We start from the raw sequence: 25,822 nt of genomic DNA, 5'->3' as shown, positions 1-25,822 counted from the left end.
GGGGGGGGCAGGGGCTGCGGGTCGGGAGTGAGGGGCACCAGCAGAGCTGGGGGGGGGACCCCAGGCCTAGGGCAGGCTGGCTCCTGCCTGTCTCTCTGCGGGGGCGGGTGGGGGCAGAGACCAGCGGGTCCCAGGCTCCCAGTTACTGATTAACTCCTGCCCAGGAGCTGTGGGGGAGGGGAGGGGCCTGCGACCAACCCTACAATAACAACCCTTCACCGCACACTCCGCCGGCCAAACAGGATCCTTCCCGCCATGCTCCGGAGAAGGGAAACCGAGGCAGAGAGGTCCAGGGACTCACCCTCATATAACCCCCAGACCCCGCCCCCCATATCGTACCCATCCCCACCTCTGTGCCAGGGCAGGCGGGTCTGAGCAGAGTGCTGGGAGCCAGGACTCCTGGGTTCTCTCCCCGGCTCTGGGAGGGGAGTGGGGGCTGGTGGGTCAGAGCAGGGGGGGCTGGGAGCCAGGACTCCTGGGTTCCTACCCCGGCTCTGGGAGGGGAGTGGGGGCTGGTGGTTAGAGCACGGGGGGCTGGGAGCCAGGACTCCTGGGTTCCCGCCCCGGCTCTGGGAGGGGAGTGGGGGCTGGTGGGTTAGAGCAGGGGGGGCTGGGAGCCAGGACTCCTGGGTTCTCTCCCCGGCTCTGGGAGGGAAGTGGGGGCTGGTGGTTAGAGCAGGGGGGGCTGGGAGCCAGGACTCCTGGGTTCCCTCCCCGGCTCTGAGAGGGGAGTGGGGGCTGGTGGGTTAGAGCAGGGGGGGGGCTGGGAGCCAGGACTCCTGGGTTCTCTCCCCGGCTCTGGGAGGGGAGTGAGGGCTGGCGGGTTAGAGCAGGGGGGGCTGGGAGCCAGGACTCCTGGGTTCTCTCCCCGGCTCTGGGAGGGAAGTGGGGGCTGGTGGTTAGAGCAGGGGGGGCTGGGAGCCAGGACTCCTGGGTTCCCTCCCCGGCTCTGAGAGGGGAGTGGGGGCTGGTGGGTTAGAGCAGGGGGGGGGCTGGGAGCCAGGACTCCTGGGTTCTCTCCCCAGCTCTGGGAGGGGAGTGGGGGCTGGTGGTTAGAGCAGGGGGGGCTGGGAGCCAGGACTCCTGGGTTCTCTCCCCGGCTCTGGGAGGGGAGTGGGGGCTGGTGGGTTGGAGCACGGGGGGCTGGGAGCCAGGACTCCTGGGTTCTCTCCCCGGCTCTGGGAGGGGAGTGGGGGCTGGGGGTTAGAGCAGGGGGGGCTGGGAGCCAGGACTCCTGGGTTCTCTCCCCGGCTCTGGGAGGGGAGTGGGGGCTGGTGGTTAGAGCAGGGGGGGCTGGGAGCCAGGACTCCTGGGTTCTCTCCCCGGCTCTGGGAGGGGACGGGGGGCTGGTAGGTTAGAGCAGGGGAGAGCGGTGCGGGGCTGGGAGCCAAGATGCCTGGGGGTTCTCCACCAATGACTACGGGGCTGTTCCTTCCTCTCTGTGTGCCTCAGTTTCCCACCAGCCTCTGTTTATACAGATTTCAAGCTCTTTGGCACAAGGGCCGTGTGAATCTTGGCAGCGCCCGGTGTGACAGGGCCCCCCCGAGCCTGGCTCCTGTCAGGGCGGGTTAAGGTGTTGGCACTGTCAGCCGCCCCCCAGGGCACCGGCTCCTGGAGTCACCTGGGAGACTGGGCGATTGTGCCCGACGGGGTAACGTTGCCTGAGTTTGCAGAGAGCCTGAGCCTCTCGCTGGGGCAGGGGGGAGCTGCCCCGTGCCTGTCAATGGGGTGTTAACTCCAGGCCTCAGAGCGCTGCATGACCCGAGGGGACTGCCCTCAAGCTGGGGGGCAGGGAGACACCAGGCCCCATGGACCCCCTGGTGAAACCCATTCAGATGGGGGTGGGGCTATGACAGTGGGTGGGGCCACAAGGCACCGCCCCCCCCCGATGGGGATCCTGGGGTCACATGCAGGGGCCAAATGGAATCGGCGGATGGGCCAGACCAGGGACGGGGGACGCAGGATGCCTGGGTCCCAGTCCCGGTGCTGGGAGCGTGGGAGAGTTACGGCCCAGCTGTGTGACTCAGTTTCCCCTCCTGCCTTTGTCTAATTGGACGGGAAGGGGTTTGGGGCAGGGGTCTCTGAGCCGCCCCTCGTCGGTTTTCCTGGGCTCTGTGTGAACCGGGCACCGGGAGCTCCCCGAGCCGGAGCTCCGCAGGGGAAACGGGGCCCCCCATCCTTTGGCACATCCGTCACCCCGGCTCCGGGGGGTGCAGGGCGGGGGAGGGACCATGCAACAAGCTGCCAGAGGAACAGGGCGGGGGGCAGGGGGCGCTGGCCCAGTGTTGGGGATTCGGAGCCAGCTGGGAGGCGCTTTACCGGCCTCCATCCAGGGGGAGATTCTCTGGCCTGGGGGAGTCAGCAGGTCGGCTCTCAGCCCCCCCAGCTCTAACCACCAGCCCCCACTCCCCTCCCAGGGCTGGGGAGAGAACCCAGGAGTCCTGGCTCCCAGCCCCCCCCCCCGCTGCTCTGACCCACCAGCCCCCACTCCCCTCCCAGAGGCGGGGCTGAGAACCCAGGAGTCCTGGCTCCCAGCCCCCCCTGCTCTAACCACCAGCCCCCACTCCCCTCCCAGAGCCGGGGAGAGAACCCAGGAGTCCTGGCTCCCAGCCCCCCCTGCTCTGACCCACCAGCCCCCACTGCCCTCCCAGAGCTGGGGAGAGAACCCAGGAGTCCTGGCTCCCAGCCCCCCCTGCTCTAACCCACCAGCCCCCACTCCCCTCCCAGAGCCGGGGAGAGAACCCAGGAGTCCTGGCTCCCAGCCCGCCCTGCTCTGACCCACCCGCCCCCACTCCCCTCCCAGAGCCGGGGAGAGAACCCAGGAGTCCGGGCTCCCAGCCCCCCCCCCCCCCGCTCTAACCAGGAGTCCTGGCTCCCAGCTCCCCCTGCTCTGACCCACCAGCCCCCACTCCCCTCCCAGAGCTGGGAGTAGAACCCAGGCGTCCTGGCTCCCAGCCCCCCCTGCTCTAACCACCAGCCCCCACTCCCCTCCCAGAGCTGGGGAGAGAACCCAGGAGTCCTGGCTCCCAGCCCCCCCTGCTCTAACCCACCAGCCCCCACTCCCCTCCCAGAGCCGGGGAGAGAACCCAGGAGTCCTGGCTCCCAGCCCCCCCTGCTCTGACCCACCAGCCCCCACTGCCCTCCCAGAGCTGGGGAGAGAACCCAGGAGTCCTGGCTCCCAGCCCCCCTGCTCTAACCCACCAGCCCCCACTGCCCTCCCAGAGCTGGGGAGAGAACCCAGGAGTCCTGGCTCCCAGCCCCCCCTGCTCTAACCACCAGCCCCCACTCCCCTCCCAGAGCAGGGGAGAGAACCCAGGAGTCCTGGCTCCCAGCCCCCCTGCTCTGACCCACCAGCCCCCACTGCCCTCCCAGAGCTGGGGAGAGAACCCAGGAGTCCTGGCTCCCAGCCCCCCCTGCTCTAACCACCAGCCCCCACTCCCCTCCCAGAGCCCGGGAGAGAACCCAGGAGTCCGGGCTCCCAGCCCCCCCTGCTCTAACCACCAGCCCCCGCTCCCCCCAGACTCGGGCGTGGAAGGAAGGTGGATTCAAGGCACCGCAGGGATCTCTGGGGCAGGAGCCCGGTTCGCTGGGGCGGGGGGCCCCCCAGGCCGGGACTGGCCGCTCAGGACGGGGCGTTCGCCGGCGGCTCGGTCCGAGCGAGAGCCTCGCGCGGTCACCTGTCGCCCTCTGGTGGGCAAATGTCAGAACAGCTCCCGCCCGGCCCCAGGATTCACGGCTCGGCCAGCGCTAGATTTCTGACCAATCACGGTGAGGCGTGAGGCCCCGCCCCGCAGCTCCCTGACGCCCGGTTGGCTGAACTGGGGAGATTGACACCGTGCTGCCCAATCAGAAATGGCTGGAAAACTCGTACTCTGCCAGGCGCGGGGTCGGGTTCCAGGTGTTCCTGTGGGCGGGGCCAGAGCCGGGGGGCGGGGCGTGCGGGCTGGATGCGGGGTTCTGGGGGGGCGGATGCCAGGTGTGGGTGGGCGCTTGGGGGGAGGGGGGAATAGCTGGACCCGGGTGGGGGGGGGTCTGGGCTAGCTCCAGGCAGGGGCTCCGGGCTGGACCAGTGGGGGAGGGGGGGCTGGAGGGGGGAATCTGGGCCCCTGCACCCCCCCCCGCCGGCTCTGCCTGCACGACTCTGCCTGCTCCCCCCGACCGCCCCCCACACGCTCCCCCCCCCCGGCCGATGTGACGCATCGAAAGTTGCATCCGCCCCCCCCCCCACATCCCGTTACCTGCGCGCCGGTCGCTCCGCTGCAGCCGGTCGGGGGGGGCGCGGTCGGGGGGCGCCCCCCCATCGCCCTCCGACGCCCCTTGATTGACAGCCAGGCGGCCCCGCAGCCCTCGCCCCCCCATCCCCGGGCGGCTGGGGGCGGGGGCGGGGCCGGGCCGGGCCGTGGCGCACTTCGGGCCCCGGCTCCGGGCTTCGCCTTGCGGCTCAAGCTGGTTCTTCCTCCGGAGCCAAACCGGAGTCAAACCGCCCCGCCCCCTGCACCCCCCCCCGCCGGAGGGGGAGTCACAGCGGCTCTACCCCTCCCCCCACCCGTGTGTGTAGGGGGGTGTCACAGCGCCTCTACCCCCCCCGTGCATGGGTCACAGCGTCTTTAACCCCCCCGCTGTGTGTGTGTGTGGGGGGGGAATCACACCGTCTCTCCCCCCCCCCGTGTGTGTGTAGGGGGGCGGGTCACACCGTCTACCCCCTCGTCTGTCAGCGCCTCTACCCTCCCGTGTGTGTGTGTGGGGGGGGGGTCACAGCATTTTTACCGCCCCCATCTGCGTGTTGGGGGGGTCACACGCTCTCTACCCCCCGTGTGTGTGGGGGGGGGTCACAGCGTCTCTAAACCCCCCCGTGCGTGGGGGGGCCACAGCGTCTCTAAACCCCCCCGTGCGTGGGGGGGTGTCACACCATCTCTAACCCCCCCCACACGTGTAGTGGGGTGTCATAGCGGCTGGGGAGGGGGCAGGGTGCTGACATGGGGGGTTCAGGGTTGTGGGGGGATCTCACCCTCCCCAGCATGGCAGAGCCCCCCCCCGCGGTTACCCCCGCCCCCCTGCCCCGGCTCTGCCGGTGGGTACCACGGCCACTAGCCCAGGGCCCCATGGGGCAGCTGCTCCCCCAGACCCCTGGCGGCAACTGCTGGGATTGCGCCGGGCCTCAGTTTCCCCACGCGACGAGCAGCCGCTCCGGTGGGGGGCCCCGAGCCGACCCGGCCCCTGGCTACCGGGGAAGGCCGGGCCCGGGGGGGGGGGCAGAGCTGGGTGCGAGTCTGGCCTCAGCAGCGCGACGCGGGGACCCGGGACAAGCAGGGAAACTGAGGCACGGGGACCAGCCCCGAATTGCAGCGGCTGGATCGGAGCGCGGGCCCGGCCGGGTTTATTGCGGGGGGGGGGGCTCAGCTGTCCAGGCTCATGAGCAGGGCGGTGCCCCGCTTGATCCAGTGGTCGGGGGGGGCGGCGCCGGCCCGCAGCTCCACCCCGATGACGAACGAGGGGCGCCCGGCGGAGCCCGCCCGGTTCGGGTAGTAATAGCAGGGGCAGGCGTAGGTCCCTGCGGGAGAGAGGGGGGTCAGGGGGGCGGAGCCAGGCTGCCCCCTCCCCCTGCGACCCCTCCCCCCTCAGCCCCACGCCCCCCATACCCCTCCCCCATCCGTGCCCCCACCCTGAGACCCCTCCCCCTCAGCCCCACGCCCCCCATACCCCTCCCCCATCCGTGTCCCCACCCTGAGACCCCTCCCCCTCAGCCCCACGCCCCCCATACCCCTCCCCCATCCGTGTCCCCACCCTGCGACCCCTCCCCCCTCAGCCCCACGCCCCCCATACCCCTCCCCCGTCCGTGTCCCCACCCTGAGACCTCTCCCCCCTCAGCCCCGTGCCCCCCATCCCCCGCCCCCAGCCGTGTCCCCACCCTGAGACCCCTCCCCCCTCAGCCCCACGCCCCCCATACCCCTCCCCCATCCGTGCCCCCACCCTGAGACCCCTCCCCCCTCAGCCCCACGCCCCCCATACTCCTCCCCCATCCGTGTCCCCACCCTGAGACCTCTCCCCCCTCAGCCCCTCGCCCCCCATACCCCTCCCCCATCCGTGGCCCCCCCCTGAGACCCCTCCCCCCTCAGCCCCGCGCCCCCCATACCCCTCCCCCTTCCGTGCCCCCACCCTGAGACCCCTCCCCCCTCAGCCCCGCGCCCCCCATCCCCCTCCCCCATCCGTGCCCCCACCCTGAGACCCCTCCCCCCTCAGCCCCGCGCCCCCCATACCCCTCCCTCATCCGTGCCCCCACCCTGAGACCCCTCCCCCTCAGCCCCGCGCCCCCCATACCCCTCCCCCATCCGTGCCCCCACCCTGAGACCTCTCCCCCCTCAGCCCCGCGCCCCCCATACCCCTCCCTCATCCGTGTCCCCACCCTGAGACCCCTCCCCCCTCAGCCCCACGCCCCCCATAACCCTCCCCCCTGATCCCCGGTCCCCCACCCTGAGACCCCTCCCCCCTCAGCCCCACGCCCCCCATAACCCTCCCCCCTCAGCCCCGCACCCCCACCCTGAGACCCCTCCCCCCTCAGCGACGCGCCCCCCATACCCCTCCCCCATCCGTGTCCCCACCCTGAGACCCCTCCCCCCTCAGCCCACCCCCCAACCCCTCCCCCTCACGGGCAGTGCCCCCCACCCCCCTCAGCGCCCCCACCCCCAGCCCCTCCCCCGTCGCCCCTGCGCCCCCCCCAACCGGGCAGCGCCCCCCCCCACCTTTGCTGCTCTTCTTCTTGCTCTCGGCGGGTTTGAAGTGCACCGTGGGCAGCGGGCAGACGAGCTGCATCGGCTCCGCTTCCACCAGGCACGAGCTCTTCCTGTCCCAGCCCGCGCCCTCCAGGTGCAGCCCGCGGACCCACACGCCGTCCTGGGGGGCAGAGCGCGTCACCCCCGTGCACCCCCCCCCGCCGGCCCCCGGACCCACACGCCGTCCTGGGGGGCAGGGAGCGTCACCCCGGCACGGCCCCCCCCCGCCCCCTACCGGCCCCCGGACCCACACGCCGTCCTGGGGGGCAGGGAGCGTCACCCCGGCACCGCCCCCCCGCCGGCCCCCCGGTACAGCCCGCGGACCCACACGCCGTCCTGGGGGGCAGAGCGCGTCACCCCGGCACGGCCCCGCCCCCTACCGGCCCCCGGACCCACACGCCGTCCTGGGGGGCAGGGAGCGTCACCCCAGGTACAGCCCCCCCCCAATGCCATCCCGAGGGGACCCCACCCGCCCCCACGGGCTCTGGCCCCCGCCACGCACCTTGGGCGGATACACCAGGTTGTTGTCATCCACCGTGGAGACGATGAACTCCCAGGACAGGGTGTCCACCGAGATCTGGGGGAGGGGGGGGGCAGTGAGACGGGTGGGATGGACCCGCCCCCCGATCCTAGGAGTCCCCCCGCCCCCCAGCTGGGCTGGGAACTGCCCCAGGTGCCTCCAGACTCTCCTCCCAGAGCCGGGGAGAGAACCCAGGAGTCCTGGCTCCCAGCCCCCCCTGCTCTAACCCACCAGCCCCCGCTCCCCTCCCAGAGCCGGGGAAAGAACCCAGGAGTCCTGGCTCCCAGCCCCCCTGCTCTAACCCACCAGCCCCCACTCCCCTCCCGGAGCCAGGGAGAGAACCCAGGAGTCCTGGCTCCCAGCCCCCCCTGCTCTAACCCATCAGCCCCCACTCCCCTCCCAGAGCCAGGGAGAGAACCCAGGAGTCCTGGCTCCCAGGCCCCCCTGCTCTAACGCACCAGCCCCAATTCCCTCCCATCCCCAGGGAGAGAACCCAGGAGTCCTGGCTCCCAGCCCCCCCTGCTCTAACCCACCAGCCCCCGCTCCCCTCCCAGAGCCGGGGAGAGAACCCAGGCGTCCTGGCTCCCAGCGCCCCCTGCTCTAACCCACCAGCCCCCACTCCCCTCCCAGCGCCGGGGGAGAACCCAGGCGTCCGGGCGCCCTGCCCCCCCGCGGTACCCACGTTGTTCTGGCGGGCGGCGGCCTGCAGCACGGCCGTCAGGAACCCGGTGGGGAAGGTGAACCCCGAGAGCCAGAAGAGCACGGGGGGATGCGCCGTCTCGGCCCAGCGGGCGAACTGCTCCACCCGCTGGCCCAGGTCCCGGGTCCAGGCGGCCAGCGGCTTCTGCGAGGGGTAGGCCTGTGGGGGGCAGAGCACAGGGGCTGTGGGGCGGCGGGGGGGGCGCACGGCCCAGCTCGGCATCGCTCACCCCCCAGCGCTTGGAGGCTTTCCCACCCAGGGAAACTGAGGCACCAATCTCGCGGGAGCTCCCCCACCCTCTCCAGGGGGGCCCCTCAGACTAGGGTGTGGGGGCGATAAAGGGGGTGGTGCTCCTCCAAGCCCCGCCCATGCCCCGCGGGCAGCAATTGAAGATCTGATGGGGGGGGCTGGAACCTTCCCAATCGACCCACCCGTGGCCCCAAAGCCAGACCCCCCCGGGAGGGCAGCAGTGGGGAGGCCCTGGGCCCCCAGGAAGGGCGGGGGGGGCCCTTACCCGCTCCCACATGGGGGGCACGCGGGCGTCGTAGATGCAGTGGAAGATCTCCTCCAAGGCGGTGGACATGACGACCAGCCCCTGGATGCCCCTCTCCAGCTCCACCAGCGAGGACCTAGGGGGAGGCCACAGCTCAGGCGGGGCCCCCCCCCGGCCAGCCCCACATGCTGCCCCCCCTCCTCGCTCCCCACCAGGAGCCCACGTGCGGTTCTAGGCCCCCTCGGGCCCGGGCAGAGCCTGGTGGGCCGGAGTGGCCTGGTTCTCTGACTGCCAGGAGGGCTGGGCAGGGGTTTGCTGTAGGCGGGGCACTGAGATCGGGGGCCCCCCCCGCCGCACTGCACGGCCCCCCGGAAAGGCCGGCCCTGGGGTGGGGTAACAGCTGAGCCTCGCCGACCTGATGACCTGCAGCAGGGCGTTGTAGCGCTGGATCTCCTGCAGCAGCACCACGTTGAGGGGTGACGGGTCGTCGGCCAGCACCCTCTGGGTGCCCCGGTAGTCCAGCTCCTGCGGGATCTTGCTCAGCACGTCGGCCGACAGCTCCAGGACCTGCCGGGCGCGGGGGGGCGTGAGCCGGGGCCTGGGGGAGGGCGCCGGGGGATGGAGCCCCCTCGCCCCAGAACCACGGGCGGGCGGGGACCGTGGGGGTGTCCCCGCGGGATGGAGCCCCCTCGCCCCAGAACCGCGGGCGGGCGGGGACCGGGGGGGTGTCCCGGTGGGATGGAGCCCCCTCGCCCCAGAACCGCGGGCAGGCGGGCGGGGACCGTGGGGGTGTCCCCGCGGGATGGAGCCCCCTCGCCCCAGAACCGCGGGCGGGCGGGGACCGTGGGGGTGTCCCCGCGGGATGGAGCCCCCTCACCCCAGAACCGCGGGCGGGCGGGGACCGGGGGGGTGTCCCCGCGGGATGGAGCCCCCTCGCCCCAGAACCGCGGGCGGGCGGGGACCGGGGGGGTGTCCCCGCGGGATGGAGCCCCCTCGCCCCAGAACCGCGGGCGGGCGGGGACCGGGGGGGTGTCCCCGCGGGATGGAGCCCCCTCGCCCCAGAACCGCGGGCGGGCGGGGACCGGGGGGGTGTCCCCGCGGGATGGAGCCCCCTCGCCCCAGAACCGCGGGCGGGCGGGGACCGGGGGGGGCGTCCCCGCGGGATGGAGCCCCCTCGCCCCAGAACCGCGGGCGGGCGGGGACCGTGGGGGTGTCCCCGCGGGATGGAGCCCCCTCGCCCCAGAACCGCGGGCGGCTCCCTGAGTCTGCAGGCAGCCTGGAGAGTCGGTGGCGATGCCCGATTGGGAGCAGAGCCCCAGGCCCAGCTGGCAGCACCCAGGAGCCGCCCGTCTAGCGCGCCGGGTACCTTGTCCTCGCGGCTCTGCCCGGCGGCCCCGCTGGGCGTGATCTGGGGCTGCAGGGACAGCAGGGTCTCAAAGAGGGTCCTGGCCTCGGTGATCTGGGAGGCCACGTCGGCGTTGGGGTGCTGGCCGAAGGCCTCGGGCAGGTCCATGCCGGGCAGCATGCTGATGAACTCCCGGTAGGAGGCCAGGTTCCCGTCCTTGGGGATGTAGTAGGTGTCGAGCACCGACAGCCTGGGGGCACGGGGGGCGGGGGTCAGGGCTTGCGACCGCTCGGCCCCCGCCCTGCTCCCCCGGCCCCCCAGCAGGCAGGGGAGCACCCATGAGGGGGGTACAGCTCGAAGCGCCGCGGTTACTGCCCTCGGCCTCCTTTGAGCCGGGTCCCTCGGGTGCCCCATGACCCCCCCCCCGGCGATTTCAGCGTCCCTGCTTTACACAGGGTGAAGCGGATTTCTTTGGGGGTCGGAGCCCATTGGGAGCCGGGGGTCCGGGTGCTGGAGACAGGAGGCTTTGGGGGCGCGCTGCAGCGGGCTGGCGTGTCTGGCTCGGCAGGGCAGGGTTCTGGAGACCCAGGCTGGCAGGGTCGGCACGACGGGTGACAGTCCCAAGGGGGCCCCGGGGACCGAACCCGTCGCAGCCGGGACCCGGAGGTAGCCGGGAAGGACCAGGGGGAGCCGGATCCCGAAAAGCCCAGACGGGGGGGGAGAGCCAGAGTCAAGCAAAGCTACCCCGACCCCGGCACGGGAAGGGGGCTGGGACGCCAGGCAGGAACCGAGGGCGGATCGCGGCGCCGAAGCTCCTCGCCGGCGGGGGGGGGGGTAGACGCCGCGCCGGCCCCGCCCCGGCCCCCGTACTTGTAGAAGGGCGCGGCCAGGCTCTGCTCGCAGAAGTAGTCGTTGATGTAGGTGGTGAGCAGGCGCCGGTCCCAGCTGTCCGTCACGTGGCCCCCGTAGTTGACGCCGGCGATCAGGTACTTGAGGGCGTCCCAGGGCGTCTCCTCGTACTCGTCCAGGTAGAGGCTCAGCAGGTTCTCCGACACCTGGGGGGCGCAGGCGGCACCACGCCAATGGCACCGGGCCCGCGGGGCCGCTACTGCCAGGCGCCGCAGAGCCCCTCGCAGGGAGCCCCGGGGCCCTCGTGGGGGTTTGTTATGGCAGGGTCTTGGGAGGGGAGGGGGGTTGTGATTGTAGGGTCTGATAGGGGACACCCGGGGGTTTGTGATTGTAGGGTCCGACAGGGTGAACACACAGGGGTTTGTTGTTGTAGGGTCTGTGGGTGGTGGTGGTGGGGGGGGGGGGTTGTAATCGGAGGGTCTGACGGGGGAAACACTGCGGGGGGGGGTTGTTATTGTAAGGTCTGGGGGTGGCAGGAGGGTGGCTATCGTTGGCTCTGGTGGTGGTGGTGCTGGGAGGTAGTTACCGTTGGCTCTGGGGGTGCCGGGAGTGGTTACCGTTGGCTCTCGCTGCGGCGGGGGGTTGTTACCGTTGTCTCCAGGGGTGCCAGGGGGTTGTTACCGTTGGTTCTGGGGATGCCGGAGGGTAGTTACCGTTGGCTCCAGTGGTGGCAGGGGTGGTTATCGTTGGCTCTGGGGGTGCCGGGGGGTTGTTATTGTTGGCTCCGGGGGGTTGTTACTGTTGGCTCTGGCAGTGCCAGGGGTTGTTACCGTTGGCTCCGGGGGTACTGGGGGGTTGTTACCGTTGGCTCTGGCAGTGCCAGGGGTTGTTACCGTTGGCTCCGGGGGTACTGGGGGGTTGTTACCGTTGGCTCTGGCAGTGCCAGGGCTGGTTACCGTTGGCTCCAGGGGGTTGTTACCATTGACTCCGGGGGTACCAGGGGGGTGGTTACTGTTGGCTCTAGCTGTGGCGGGGGGTTGTTACCGTTTGCTCTGGGGGTGCTGGGAGGTTGTTACCATTGGCTCTGGGGGTGCCGGGGGGTGGTTACCATTGGCTCTTGCTGTGGCGGGGGGTTGTTACCGTTGGCTCTGGGAGTGCCGGGGGGTTGTTACCATTGGCTCCGGGAATTGTTACCATTTGCTCTGGGGGTGCCAGGGGGTTGTTACCGTTGGCTCTCGCTGTGGCAGGGGGTTGTTACCGTTTGCTCTGGGAGTGCCGGGGGGTTGTTACCATTGGCTCCAGGGGTTGTTACCGTTGGTTCTGGGAGTGCAGGGGGGTTGTTACCGTTCGCTCTAGCTGTGGCGGGGGGTTGTTACCGTTGGCTCTGGGGGTGCCGGGGGGTGGTTACTGTTGGCTCCAGGGGTTGTTACCGTTGGCTCTGGGGGTGGCAGGGGGTTGTTACCGTTGGCTCCAGGGGTGCCAGGGGGTTGTTACCATTGGCTCCGGGGATGCCGCGGGGTTGTTACCGTTGGCTCTGGGGGTGGCAGGGGGTTGTTACTGTTGGCTCCGGGGGTGCCGGGGGCTGGTTACCATTGGCTCTCGCTGTGGTGGGGGGTTGTTACCGTTTGCTCTGGGAGTGCCGGGGGGTTGTTACCGTTGGCTCGTTACCGTTGGCTCTGGGGGTGGCAGGGGGTTGTTACCATTGGCTCCAGGGGTGCCAGGGGGTTGTTACCATTGGCTCCGGGGGTGCCGGGGGGTGGTTACCATTGGCTCTCGCTGTGGTGGGGGGTTGTTACCGTTTGCTCTGGGAGTGCCGGGGGGTTGTTACCGTTGGCTCGTTACCGTTGGCTCTGGAGGTGGCAGGGGGTTGTTACCATTGGCTCCAGGGGTGCCAGGGGGTTGTTACCATTGGCTCCGGGGGTGCCGGGGGGTGATTACTGTTGGCTCTCGCTGTGGTGGGGGGTTGTTACCGTTTGCTCTGGGAGTGCCGGGGGATTGTTACTGTTGGCTCCAGGGGTTGTTACCATTGGCTCTGGGGGTGGCAGGGGGTTGTTACAGTTGACTCCGGGGGTACTGGGGGATTGTTACCGTTGGCTCCGGGGGTGCCGGGGGGTGGTTACTGTTGGCTCCGGGGGTACCGGGGGGTTGTTACCGTTGGCTCTGGGGGTTACCGTTGACTCTGGGGGTACCGGGGGGTTGTTACCGTTGACTCTGGGGGTACCGGGGGGTTGTTACCGTTGGCTCCGGGGGTTACCGTTGACTCTGGGGGTACCGGGGGGTTGTTACCGTTGACTCTGGGGGTACCGGGGGGTTGTTACCGTTGGCTCCGGGGGTATCAGGGGGTTGTTACCGTTAGCTCGGGGGTGGTTCCCGTAGGGTCTGGCCGCGGCCGCCCCCCTCCCCCCGGCGCCCCGCCCACCTCGAAGTCGGAGTCGTTGAAGCCGTACACCACGTTCCAGCCGAGCTGCAGGAACTTCTTGCGCTCCAGCAGGACGCTGTGGAAGAAGCAGAGGGCGAACAGCAGCTTCTTGTACTTGGCCGGCTTGGTGCAGCGCCCGAACTGCGGCTCCGTCACCAGCTGGTACAGCCGCTTCATGTTGGCCTTCAGCCCCTGCCAGGGAGAGGGAGAGGGAGAGGGGCTCAGCGCGGGCCCCGGGCACGGCGGGCGCAGGGCGGGCACAGGGTGGGCGCAGGGCGGGCGAAGGGCGGGGCGGGCGCAGGGTGGGCACTGGGCGGGCGAAGGGCGGGGCGGGCGCAGGGCGGGGCGGGCGCAGGGCGGGCGCAGGGCGGGGCGGGCGCAGGGCGGGCGCAGGGCGGGCGCAGGGTGGGCGCAGGGCGGGGCGGGCACAGGGCGGGCGCAGGGCGGGGCGGGCGCAGGGCGGGGCAGGCACAGGGTGGGCGCAGGGCGGGGCGGGCGCAGGTCGCGGCGGGCATAGGGCGGGCGCAGGGCGGGGCGGGCACAGGGTGGGCGCAGGGCGGGGCGGGCGCAGGGCGCGGCGGGCATAGGGCGGGTGCAGGGCGGGGCGGGCACAGGGTGGGCGCAGGGCGGGGCGGGCGCAGGGCGGGGCGGGCACAGGGCGCGGCGGGTGCAGGGCGCGGTGCGGGGCGGGCACAGGGTGGGCGCAGGGCGGGGCGGGCACAGGGCGGGCGCAGGGCGGGGCGGGCGCAGGGCGTGGGGCGGGGCGGGCACAGGGCGGGCACAGGGCGGGGCGGGCGCAGGGCCCGGCGGGCATAGGGCGGGCGCGGGGCGGGCACAGGGTGGGCGCAGGGCGGGGCGGGCGCAGGGCGCGGCGGGCATAGGGCGGGTGCAGGGCGGGGCGGGCGCAGGGCGGGGCGGAGCGGGCGCAGGGCGGGGCGGGCGCAGGGCGGGGCGGGCACAGGGCGGGCGCAGGGCGGGGCGGGCACAGGGCGGGCGCAGGGTGGGGCGGGCGCAGGGCGGGGCGGGTGCAGGGCGGGCGCAGGGCGGGCGCAGGGCGGGGCGGGTGCAGGGCGGGCGCAGGGCAGGGCGGGGCGGGCACAGGGCGGGCGCAGGGCGGGGCGGGTGCAGGGCGGGGCGGGTGCAGGGCGGGCGCAGGGCGGGGCGGGCATAGGGCAGGCGCAGGGCGGGGCGGGCAGAGGGTGGGCGCAGGGCGGGCGCAGGGCGGGGCGGGCGCAGGGCGCAGGGCGGGGCGGGCGCAGGGCGGGCGCAGGGCAGGGCGGGGCGGGCGCAGGGCGGGCGCAGGGCGGGGCGGGTGCAGGGTGGGCGCAGGGCGGGGCGGGTGCAGGGCGGGGCGGGTGCAGGGCGGGCGCAGGGCGGGGCGGGCATAGGGCGGGCACAGGGCAGGCGCAGGGCGGGGCGGGTGCAGGGTGGGCGCAGGGCGGGGCGGGTGCAGGGCGGGCGCAGGGCGGGGCGGGCATAGGGCGGGCACAGGGCAGGCGCAGGGCGGGGCGGGCAGAGGGTGGGCACAGGGCGGGCGGGCGCAGGGGCGGGCACAGGGCGCGGGGTGGGGCGGGCGCAGGGCGGGCGCAGGGCGGGGCGGGCGCAGGGCGGGCACAGGGCGGGGCGGGCGCAGGGCGGGCGCAGGGCGGGCGCAGGGCGGGGCGGGCATAGGGCTGGCACAGGGCAGGCGCAGGGCGGGGCGGGTGCAGGGCGGGCGCAGGGCGGGGCGGGTGCAGGGCGGGCACAGGGCAGGCGCAGGGCGGGGCGGGTGCAGGGTGGGCGCAGGGCGGGGCGGGTGCAGGGCGGGCGCAGGGCGGGGCGGGCATAGGGCGGGCACAGGGCAGGCGCAGGGCGGGGCGGGCAGAGGGTGGGCACAGGGCGGGCGCAGGGCGGGGCGGGCACAGGGCGCGGGGTGGGGCGGGCGCAGGGCGGCGCGGGGCGGGGCGGGCGCAGGGCGGGCACAGGGCGGGGCGGGTGCAGGGTGGGCGCAGGGCGGGGCGGGCGCAGGGCGGGCACAGGGCGGGGCGGGCGCAGGGCGGGGCGGGCGCAGGGCGGGCGCCCCTCTCACCGTGGGCGGCTCCGTGGTCATCTTGATGCTGGCCTGCAGGATGGAGATGGGGAAGTCGGGGTGGGGGCTGGAGCTGAGCCAGAGGCGGAAAGCCGGGTGCGGCTCCTCCACCTGCAGCTGCTCCACCAGCTTGTCCAGCTGCGGCATCCAGGACAGCGAGAGGTGGCAGTTGGCCAGGAAGACCCAGTTCCCTGTCGGCGAGCGCAGGGGAGAGACGAGTGGGCCTCCCGGACGCCGGGGTTCGCGCCGGCCGGGCCCAGCCCCTGCCCGGATCCCACCCACGGGTCCCCCGGCCGGCCGGGCCCAGCCCCTGCCCGGATCCCACCCACGGGTCCCCCGGCCGGCCGGGCCCAGCCCCTCCCCGATCCCACCCCCGGGTCCCCCGGCCGGCCGGGCCCAGCCCCTGCCCGGATCCCACCCACGGGTCCCCCGGCCGGCCGGGCCCAGCCCCACCCCGGATCCCACCCACCGGTCCCCCGGCCGGCCGGGCCCAGCCCCTGCCCGGATCCCACCCACGGGTCCCCCGGCCGGCCGGGCCCAGCCCCTCCCCGATCCCACCCCCAGCTGTACCGGAGACATGGCCTCCCATGGGGCAGGGTCCTCCTGGCGGGTTGATCTTTCTCTGGGCTCTGGCTTGGAGGCACTGGCTGGCCCCCACCCCTGCGCCCGCTGCCCCTCAGCCCCAGCCCCGGGGGCACAGGGAGCCGCGTGGCATTAGGGGCCAGCCAACGACACGGACCATCAGGGCCTGACAGAGCCTGGGGCAGGGGGCCCCCCGGTCCGTCGCCTTCGGCAGCGCCCCCTGGCATCGGGCCGGCCCCCCAGCGCCAGCCCTGCGGTGGGAGGCGGTGGCGGGGAGCGCGGGCGAGGCGGCGTTGGGGGTCGGAGGGCAGCAGAGGCTCCTGGGGGAGGCGAGGCTCCCCGGGCGCCGCTGGCAGTACAGGGGCAATGACACACTCACCGTCCCGGACCCCCTCCTGGATCATGCGGGTGGCGATGGGGGCCTGGCCCTGCCCCAGCGAGAGGGCGTGGAAGCGCTGGGCCATGCCCGACTGCTCGGCCAGCTGCAGCAGCGAGGAGGTGGGGTCCACGCCGGGGGAGAGCACGAAGATCAGGGGGGTGCGGGGCGTGGAGTCCTCCACCACCTGCAGGGGGGCAGGGATCCTGGCTGCCCCGTGTGCTGGGGAGGTTGTGGGGGGAGGCCGGTTTGGGGAGGCACAGAGGCCCATCTACCCCGGTATCCCGCCTCCTTGGATCAGCCCCACGGGCCCATCTACCCCGGCGTCCCACCTCCTCCCTGCGCCCCGGGCCCAGCCCCCCGGGCCCGTCGGCCATGGTGCGGGGAGGGGAGGGGTCCTCTCGGGGAGCCGGGCGGCCCCCCCGAGCCGACGGTTTCACTACCCCGCCCCCAGCACACGTCCGAAAGGGGGCCCCGGGGAGAGGCATCCAGTGGCGGGGAGTTCCGCAGGCTCCCCCGCCCGCTCACCGACTTCATGTTGAGCACGGGCGGCTCGATGAACTGGGAGCCCAGGTTGGAGACGATGAAGAAGGTGACGCAGAAGGCGACGCGGTCCGGCCGCAGCGACCGCACCACCAGCATCCGCTGCATCTGGTTGCAGGAGTTCTCCCACTCGCCTGCGGGGGGCGGCACGGGGACGGGAGGTGGCTGGCAGGGCGGCCCCGTGCTCAGGGGTCTGCCCAGGGCAGCAGGCTGCTGGGGGGGGGGGCCCGAGGAGCCAGAGGGGGCCAGGAGGCAGTGGGGAGAGAGCTGTGGTGCCCCCCCACACGGCCGCCGGGCATCATTGCTGGGCATGGGCACCGTGCAGAGCCCCAGCAGCACGAGGAGAGGAGACACCCGGTGTCCCTGCCGCTGTCCTGCGCTTAGCTGGCCAGAGCCGGGGAGAGAACCCAGGAGTCCTGGCTCCCAGCCCCCCCTGCTCTGACCCACCAGCCCCCACTCCCCTCCCAGAGCCGGGGAGAGAACCCAGGAGTCCTGGCTCCCCGCCCCCCTGCTCTGACCCACCAGCCCCCACTCCCCTCCCAGAACCGGGGAGAGAACCCAGGAGTCCTGGCTCCCAGCCCCCCTGCTCTGACCCACCAGCCCCCACTCCCTTCCCAGAGCCGGGGGGAGAACCCAGGAGTCCTGGCTCCCAGCCCCCCCTGCTCTAACCCACCAGCCCCCGCTCCCCTCCCAGAGCCGGGGGGAGAACCCAGGAGTCCTGGCTCCCAGCCCCCCCGCTCTAACCACCAGCCCCCATTCCCCTCCCAGAGGCAGGGGGAGAACCCAGGAGTCCTGGCTCCCAGCCCCCCTGCTCTAACCCACCAGCCCCCACTCCCCTCCCAGAGCCGGGGAGAGAACCCAGGAGTCCTGGCTCCCCGCCCCCCTGCTCTGACCCACCAGCCCCCACTCCCCTCCCAGAGCCGGGGAGAGAACCCAGGAGTCCTGGCTCCCAGCCCCCCTGCTCTGACCCACCAGCCCCCACTCCCTTCCCAGAGCCGGGGGGAGAACCCAGGAGTCCTGGCTCCCAGCCCCCCCTGCTCTAACCCACCAGCCCCCGCTCCCCTCCCAGAGCCGGGGGGAGAACCCAGGAGTCCTGGCTCCCAGCCCCCCCGCTCTAACCACCAGCCCCCATTCCCCTCCCAGAGGCAGGGGGAGAACCCAGGAGTCCTGGCTCCCAGCCCCTCCTGCTCTAACCCACCAGCCCCCACTCCTCTCCCAGAGCCGGGGAGAGAACCCAGGAGTCCTGGCTCCCAGTGCCCCCGCTCTAACCACCAGTCCCCACTCCCCTCCCAGCACCGGGGTGAGAACCCAGGAGTCCTGGCTCCCAGCCCCCCCTGCTCCAACCACCAGCCCCCACTCCCCTCCCAGAGCCGGGGAGAGAACCCAGGAGTCCTGGCTCCCAGCCCCCCCTGCTCCAACCACCAGCCCCCGCTCCCCTCCCAGCGCCGGGGCGGGAAGCCAGGCGTCCGGGCTCCGTGCCCGCGCTGACCTGGCAGCGGGGCCTTCTCGGGCTTGGCGCTGGTGTACCAGAGGTGCCAGTCCCGCGGGTACTGCTCGAAGGAGTTCATGATGCCGTGGAAGTTGGGGAGCTTGTCCAGCTCGGTGACGTTGTCCCAGTAGGTGTCGGCCAGCCAGGCGCTGCAGGGGTTGTCCATCTGCCCCTCCCGGTCCAGCACCTGCGGGGGGGGGGGGCGGCTGAGCCGGGCACCCGCCGGGGGCCCAGCCGAGCGACGGTGGCCAGGCAACACCCCCAGAGGGCAAAGCCGGCCCCACCCGGCGAAGGTACTGACCACCGGGGGGCAGCACCGCTGGGCTGGTCTCACCTCCAGCAGCACAGCGCCCCCTAGCGCCGCCCTGGGGCCAGCCCCCTGCCAGGGGAGAGCGCCCCCTGCTGAGTCCCCCTGCCATGCTCCCTGCCCCACAGCGCCCCCTAGCGCCGCCCTGGGGCCAGCCCCCTGCCAGGGGAGAGCGCCCCCTGCTGAGCCCCCCTGCCATGCTCCCTGCCCCACAGCGCCCCCTAGCGCCGCCCTGGGGCCAGCCCCCTGCCAGGGGAGAGCGCCCCCTGCTGAGCCCCCCTGCCCCGCTCCCTGCCCCACAGCGCCCCCTAGCGCCGCCCTGGGGCCAGCCCCCTGCCAGGGGAGAGCGCCCCCTGCTGAGCCCCCCTGCCATGCTCCCTGCCCCACAGCGCCCCCTAGCGCCGCCCTGGGGCCAGCCCCGTGCCAGGGGAGAGCGCCCCCTGCTGAGCCCCCCGCCCCGCTCCCTGCCCCACAGCGCCCCCTAGCACCCCCTGGGGCACGGCGGCCGCTGCGCGGGGGGCGCTCTCCCAGCTGCACTGCAGGGAGGAGCCGTAGGGCAGGAGAGGAGAGGAGGGCGCCCCCTGGTGGGGAGCAGCCGCCCCCGCACTCACCACGCCCCCCCGCAGGAAGAAGTTGTACTCGTCCATCTTGAGGTTGCCCGAGGTCTCCAGGATCTTGGCGCACGTCTGGAAGCTGAAGAGCAGCTTGTGGCGCTCAAAGAGGCCGCGGCAGGTGAACCTGCGGGGACAGCAGGGGGCGCTAGCCAGGGGGGAGCAGGGGGCGCTGGCCACGGGGGGAGCAGGGGGCGCTGGCCATGGGGCGGGCCGGGCTGGGGGCCGTTCTCCCCCCCCCCCGCACACCTCTGGATGCAGCTCCCTGGGCCCTGGTACCTGTACGCAGCGTAGGCAGGGGGATCTCCGTACCCGGTGTGTGTGGGGGGTCCCCGTACCCAGCGTAGGGTATCTGTACCTGGCATGGGGGGGTCCCTGTACCTGCACCCAGCGTAGGGTATCCATACCCGGCGTGGGGGGGGGTCCCCGTTCCTGTACCTGGTGTAGGGGGCTCCCCATACCCAGCACAGGGTATCTGTACCTGGTGTGGGCAGTCCCTGTACCCAGCGTGGGAGCTCCCCGAGCCCGGTACCTGTACCTAGCGTAGGAGGCGGCCCTGTACCCGATGTGGGAGGTCCCCGTACCCGGCGTGGGAGCTCCCCCAACCCGGTACCTGTACCTAGCGTAGGAGGCGGCCCTGTACCCGATGTGGGAGGTCCCCGTACCCGGCGTGGGAGCTCCCCCAACCCGGTACCTGTACCTAGCGTAGGAGGCAGCCCTGTACCCGGCATGGGAGGTCCCCGTACCCGGCGTGGGAGCTCCCCGAGCCCGGTACCTGTACCTAGCGTAGGGGGCGGCCCCGTACCCGGCGTGGGAGGTCCCCGTACCCGGCGTGGGAGCTCCCCGAGCCCGGTACCTGTACCTAGCGTAGGAGGCGGCCCCGTACCCGGTGTGGGAGGTCCCCGTACCCGGCGTGGGAGCTCCCCGAGCCCGGTACCTGTACCTAGCGTAGGAGGCGGCCCCGTACCCGGTGTGGGAGGTCCCCGTACCCGGCGTGGGAGCTCCCCGAGCCCGGCGTGGGAGCTCCCCGAGCCCGGTACCTGTACACGGCGTAGGTGTGGTACTCGTTCAGGTAGCGGATCCGCTCCTCCAGCTTGGCGCTGCGGTGGCTCTTGTGGATGCTCATGTTGAAGAGGTCGATGTAGGCGTCCAGGGAGAACTGGTACATGGGGTCGATGCGGCCCATGTCGTTGAGCACGAAGAAGAGGATGGAGGCTCTCTGGGCGCAGGGCCTGTAGGCCTAGTGGGGGGAGCACGGCGCCCGTCAGCCCCGGGCAGGACCCCCAGAGGGCGCCCACCCCGCACCCACACGCCCTCCTGGGGCTCGGCACGTCTCCACCGGCACGGGCCAGCCCCCTACGCTAGGTCCCCCTGGGCACGGCTGGCGTTCCAGGGAGCCAGGCTGAAGCCCGTGGGGCAGAGCCCCCCAGGCAGCCCCGGCCCCCTCACCTCGCGGGCGGTGTCGATCTTGATCTCCGTGGTCTCGCTGGTCTCCAGCTGCTCCGTCACCTCGCTGGCCGTCACCTTGGAGGTCTGCAGGGTGTTCACCAGCTGCACGTCGTCCAGCAGCGAGCCGGTGGCTTCGTTCAGCAGCCTGGGGGACGGGCGGCGGGCAAGGGTCAGCAGGCGCCCGCCGCCCCCCAGCCGGCGCAATCCTGCCCCGTGCCCCCTAAGATACACCCCCCGTCTGTTCACCGGGGAACGGGACACGGGGCCGCATCTCGGCGCCGGGCAAGGGGTCCCTGGGTAACCGTCCGCCCCGCCCCAGAGGTGGGCACATCTCGGCGCCAGACGAGGGGTCCCCGGGTAACCGGCCGCCCCGCCCCAGAGGTGGCCGCATCTCGGTGCTGGGCGAGGGGTCGCTGGGTAACCGTCCGCTTCGCCCCAGAGCTGGCTGCATCTCAGTGCTGGGTGAGGGGTCCCTGGGTAACCGGCCGCCCCGCCCCAGAGGTGGTCGCATCTCGGCGCCGGGCGAGGGGTCCCCGGGTAACCGGCCGCCCCGCCCCAGAGGTGGCCGCATCTCAGCGCCGGGCGAGGGGTCCCCGGGTCACCGGCCGCCCCGCCCCAGAGGTGGCTGCATCTCAGCGCCGGGCGAGGGGTCCCCGGGTAACCGGCCGCCCCGCCCCAGAGGTGGCTGCATCTCAGCGCCGGGCGAGGGGTCCCTGGGTCACCGGCCGCCCCGCCCCAGAGGTGGCCGCATCTCAGCGCCGGGCGAGGGGTCCCTGGGTAACCGGCCGCCCCGCCCCAGAGGTGGCTGCATCTCAGCGCCGGGCGAGGGGTCCCTGGGTCACCGGCCGCCCTGCCCCAGAAGTGGGCGCATCTCAGCGCCGGGCGAGGGGTCCCCGGGTAACCGGCCGCCCCGCCCCAGAGGTGGCCGCATCTCAGCGCCGGGCGAGGGGTCCCTGGGTCACCGGCCGCCCCGCCCCAGAGGTGGCTGCATCTCAGCGCCGGGCGAGGGGTCCCTGGGTCACCGGCCGCCCCGCCCCAGAGGTGGCTGCATCTCAGCGCCGGGCGAGGGGTCCCTGGGTCACCGGCCGCCCCGCCCCAGCCCCACCTCAGAATCTCGTCCTCCAGCTCCTTCAGTTTGCTCTTGCCGGCCGCGATGTTGAGCACCAGCGAGTCCTTCTGCTCCTCCAGCTCGGGCCGCTCCTTGCGCACCACGATGCCCAGCAGCTGCGCCTCCAAGCCCTGCCGAGGCGACGGGCGTCAGGGCCTGGCCGGGCGTCCCCCCCGGAGCAAGCCAGCCCCAGGAGCCCCCCATCTCCGCCCCCCGGCCCCGCCCCACCTGCTCCTTGACGGCGAAGTTGACGATGGTGGTCTGGGAGGACGTCTCCGGGGTGTAGTGGGGGTTCGAGAGCTTGGTGGTGAGGTAGAAGCGGAAGTTGGGGCTGTATTCCACCTCCTTGTCCGCCAGCCGCAGCAGCAGGCGCCCGCCTGGCACGGGCACGGGGCAGTCAGGGCCCCCGGACGCAGCCGGGCCACCCCCACGCCCCTCCCCGAGCCGGGAGAGAACCCAGGAGTCCTGGTCCCAGCCCCCTCTGCTCCAACCACCAGCCCCCACTCCCCTCCCCGAGCCGGGAGAGAACCCAGGAGTCCTGGCTCCCAGCCCCCCCTGCTCTAACCCACCAGCCCCCACTCCCCTCCCAGAGCCAGGGAGAGAACCCAGGAGTCCTGGCTCCCAACCCCCCCCCGCTCTAACCCACCAGCCCCCACGCCCCTCCCCGAGCCGGGGAGAGAACCCAGGAGTCCTGGCTCCCAGCCCCCCCTGCTCTAACCCACCAGCCCCCACTCCCCTCCCAGAGCCAGGGAGAGAACCCAGGAGTCCTGGCTCCCGGCCCCCCCCTGCTCTAACCCACCAGCCCCCACTCCCCTCCCAGAGCCGGGGAGAGAACCCAGGAGTCCTGGCTCCCAGCCCCCCCTGCTCTAACCCACCAGCCCCCACGCCCCTCCCCGAGCCGGGGAGAGAACCCAGGAGTCCTGGCTCCCAGTCCCCCCTGCTCTAACCACCAGCCCCCACTCCCCTCCCAGAGCCGGGGAGAGAACCCAGGAGTCCTGGCTCCCAGCCCCCCCTGCTCTAACCCACCAACCCCCACTCCCCTCCCAGAGGTGGGGAGAGAACCCAGGAGTCCCAGCCCCCCTGCGGAGGCCCCGGCGCCCGGCTCACCCACTCTGGTGACGGCCTTGTTGAGGATGGGGGCGAGCGAGGGGTCCAGCTCCTCCCGCACGTTCTGCAGCAGCACCGGGGAGCCGAACTGCACCGCGCGCTCCAGCACCCGCAGGTAGTCGCCCATCTGCAGGTCGATGATCTGCAGGCCCTGCGGGGGGCGCCGGCGCCGGGGTGAGCCGCCAGTGCCTGGACCCTCTGCCCCCCCCGGACCCTCTGCCCTCCCGTCTGCCAGCCCCCCCGAACCCTCTGCCCCCCAGCTGCCAGCCCCCCCGACCCTCTGCCCCCCCAGCCGCCAGCTCCCGGACCCTCTGCCCCCCCAGCTGCCACCCCCCGGACCCACTGCCCCCCCAGCTGCCAGCCCCCCGGACCCTCTGCCCCCCCAGCTGCCACCCCCGGACCCTCTGCCCCCCCAGCTGCCAGCCCCCCGGAGCCTCTGCCCCCCCAGCTGCCAGCCGCCAGCCCCCCAGGACCCACTGCTCCCCCCGCTGCCAGCGCCCCGGACCCTCTGCTCCCCCAGCTGCCAGCCCCCCCGGACCCTCTGCCCCCCCAGCCCCCGGGGGCACGGGGTGCACCGCAGCCGGGAGGAGAGTGCAGAGGGCACATGGCAGGGCACCAGCTGGGATGGGGTGGGGCCTAGTAGGGGGCGTGGCTCAGGTCAGCTCCGCCCCCCTGGGTGAGGGGACCCCAGCGCCCGCCCCCTGCTGCTCACCTTGGCAGCCTCCATGTTCTTGATCCACTTGGAGGCCTGGCACTGCGGGTCAATCATCAGCGGCCACCTGGCAACGGGGACGGGGCGGATCAATGGGGCTCGGAGCCGGCCAGCATCCAGTGTCCGCCCCCCATCCTGGCCTCACCTGCCCCTAGGGTGACCAGATGTCCCGATTTTATAGGGACAGTCCCAATTTTTGGGTCTTTTTCTTATATAGGCTCCTATTACCCCCCACCCCCATCCCGATTTTTCACATTTGCTGTCTGGTCACCCTACCTGCCCCTCTGCCCCCCAGCGCAGCTGGGAAACGGCTGCCATGCCCCGCCCAGGGCGAGGGGTCCCTGGGTCACCGGCCGCCCTGCCCCAGAGGTGGCCGCATCTCAGCGCTGGGCGAGGGGGGCCTGGGTAACCGGCCGCCCCGCCCCAGAGGTGGCCGCATCTCGGCGCCGGGCGAGGGGTCCCTGGGTCCCTGGCCGCCCCACCCCAGAGGTGGCCGCATCTCAGCGCCGGGCGAGGGGTCCCCGGGTCCCCGGCCGCCCCGCCCCAGAGGTGGGCGCGTCTCGGCGCTGGGTGAGGGGTCCCCAGGTAACCCGCCCCGCCCCGCCCCGGAGCTGGGCCCCGCACCGGTTGCCGCGGGTGACGAGGAGCCCGTTCTCGGTGGAGAAGGCGTCGGAGGGCAGCCCCTGCCGGTTCCAGGTGCGTACGGTGGTCGGGTTGCACAGGAAGCTGTCGAAGGTGAAGCGGGGCGAGCAGGGCACCTGCAGCTCCCGGATCTGCGGGCACAGAGCACAGGGTCACCGGGGCCGCCCGCCCCCCGGCTGCCCCATGGCGCTGGGCTCACGGGGGGAGTTGAAAGCCAGCGCCTCCGCCTGCCCCCTGGAGCCGCGGGGGCGTGTGGGGCCGGAGGGGGCGGCCCCCGGGTGCCAGGCACCTGCTTCATCCAGATGCTGGAGACGATCTCGTCGCGGTAGCCGGAGAGGAAGGGCCCCATGTAGGACAGGAAGGCGGCGGCCAGCAGGCAGTCGCCCACCACGGAGCCGAGGTCCTGCTCCAGCCCCTGCCGAGAGAGCGCGGCTGAGCGCCGGAGCCGCCGGGTCCCGCCCCCCTGCCCCCCGGGATCCCCGGCCCCCCTCCTGCCCCCTGGGATCCCTGCCCCCCGGATCCCCACTGCCCCTGGGATCCCCGCCCCGAGCCCTGGGTCCCGCCCCCCTGCCCCCCGGGATCCCCACTGCCCCGGGATCCCCGCCCCGAGCCCCGGGTCCCGCCCCCCTGCCCCCCGGGATCCCCACTGCCCCTGGGATCCCCGCCCCGAGCCCCGGGTCCCGCCCCCCTGCCCCACGGGATCCCCACTGCCCCTGGGATCCCCACCCTGAGCCCCGGGTCCCGCCCCCCTGCCCCCCGGGATCCCCACTGCCCCACGGGATCCCCACTGCCCCTGGGATCCCCGCCCCCAGCCCCCGGGGCCGCCCCCCTGCCCCCCGGGATCCCCACTGCCTCTGCCCCCCGGGATCCCCACTGCCCCTGGGATCCCCGCCCCGAGCCCCGGGTCCCGCCCCCCTGCCCCCCGGGATCCCCACTGCCCCTGGGATCCCCGCCCCTCTGCCCCCCGGGATCCCCACTGCCCCTGGGATCCCCGCCCCGAGCCCCGGGTCCCGCCCCCCTGCCCCCCGGGATCCCCACTGCCCCTGGGATCCCCGCCCCGAGCCCCGGGTCCCGCCCCCCTGCCCCCCGGGATCCCCACTGCCCCTGGGATCCCCGCCCCGAGCCGCCCGTTCCCGCCCCCCTGCCCCCCGGGATCCCCACTGCCCCTGGGATCCCCGCCCCGAGCCCCGGGTCCCGCCCCCCTGCCCCCCGGGATCCCCACTGCCCCTGGGATTCCCGCCCCCCTGCCCCCCAGGATCCCCACTGCCCCTGGGATCCCCGCCCCGAGCCCCGGGTCCCGCCCCCCTGCCCCCCGGGATCTCCAGCCCCCCTCCTGCCCCCTGGATCCCCGGCCCCCCTCCTGCCCCCACTGCCCCCCCGGGATCTCCAGCCCCCCTCCTGCCCCCGGGATCCCCGGCCCCCCTCCTCCTGCCCCCCGGGATCTCCTGCCCCGCTCCCGCCCCCCAGGATCCCCGCCCCCCTGCCCCCAGGATCCCCGCCCCCCTCCCGCCCCCTGGGATCCCCGGCCCCCCTCCTGCCCCCACTGCCACCTGGGATCCCCACTCCCCCTGGGATCCCCGCCCCGAGCCGCCAGATCCCTGGCCCTACTCCCGCCCCCACTGCCCCCCTGAGATCCTCACTGTCCCCCTGGGATCCACAGCCCCACTGCCCCTCTTGGGATCCCCGCCCCCCTGGGATCCCACCCGCATTGCTCCTCCCGGGATCCCTGCCC

The 25,822-nt window shown here is 73.5% G+C and overlaps 1 protein-coding gene across 3 annotated transcripts in view; it reads right to left on the bottom strand.

Moving 5' to 3' along the window:
- Positions 1-5,356: 5,356 nt before the first annotated feature.
- DNAH2 (dynein axonemal heavy chain 2) overlaps positions 5,357-25,822 on the bottom strand; it is a 105,150-nt gene continuing 84,684 nt past the window's right edge. For 2 of the 3 annotated variants that reach the window (XM_045001463.1, XM_045001464.1), the window contains 22 exons: positions 24,380-24,505; positions 24,073-24,221; positions 23,449-23,515; positions 22,737-22,887; positions 21,858-22,006; positions 21,627-21,760; positions 20,522-20,666; positions 20,113-20,312; positions 19,073-19,199; positions 18,155-18,341; positions 16,651-16,799; positions 16,126-16,309; positions 15,165-15,355; positions 13,097-13,288; positions 10,699-10,883; positions 9,850-10,078; positions 8,899-9,050; positions 8,505-8,619; positions 7,973-8,149; positions 7,273-7,347; positions 6,741-6,891; positions 5,357-5,551 (listed from right to left, as the gene is read on the bottom strand). In XM_045001463.1, the coding sequence (XP_044857398.1) occupies positions 5,397-5,551; positions 6,741-6,891; positions 7,273-7,347; positions 7,973-8,149; positions 8,505-8,619; positions 8,899-9,050; positions 9,850-10,078; positions 10,699-10,883; positions 13,097-13,288; positions 15,165-15,355; positions 16,126-16,309; positions 16,651-16,799; positions 18,155-18,341; positions 19,073-19,199; positions 20,113-20,312; positions 20,522-20,666; positions 21,627-21,760; positions 21,858-22,006; positions 22,737-22,887; positions 23,449-23,515; positions 24,073-24,221; positions 24,380-24,505 (3,390 nt within the window). In that variant the 3' untranslated portion in view covers positions 5,357-5,396. Of the gene's footprint in view, positions 5,552-6,740; positions 6,892-7,272; positions 7,348-7,972; positions 8,150-8,504; positions 8,620-8,898; positions 9,051-9,849; positions 10,079-10,698; positions 10,884-13,096; positions 13,289-15,164; positions 15,356-16,125; positions 16,310-16,650; positions 16,800-18,154; positions 18,342-19,072; positions 19,200-20,112; positions 20,313-20,521; positions 20,667-21,626; positions 21,761-21,857; positions 22,007-22,736; positions 22,888-23,448; positions 23,516-24,072; positions 24,222-24,379; positions 24,506-25,822 lie in introns of those variants that run through there. The other variant, XR_006576173.1, reaches the window with a different exon arrangement.

This window comes from Mauremys mutica, unplaced genomic scaffold (genome assembly GCF_020497125.1).
Source record: "Mauremys mutica isolate MM-2020 ecotype Southern unplaced genomic scaffold, ASM2049712v1 Super-Scaffold_277, whole genome shotgun sequence".
NCBI lineage: Eukaryota > Metazoa > Chordata > Testudines > Geoemydidae > Mauremys > Mauremys mutica.
Note: the sequence above shows the minus strand (reverse complement) of the source record. Positions and strands in the feature narration are given on the sequence as shown.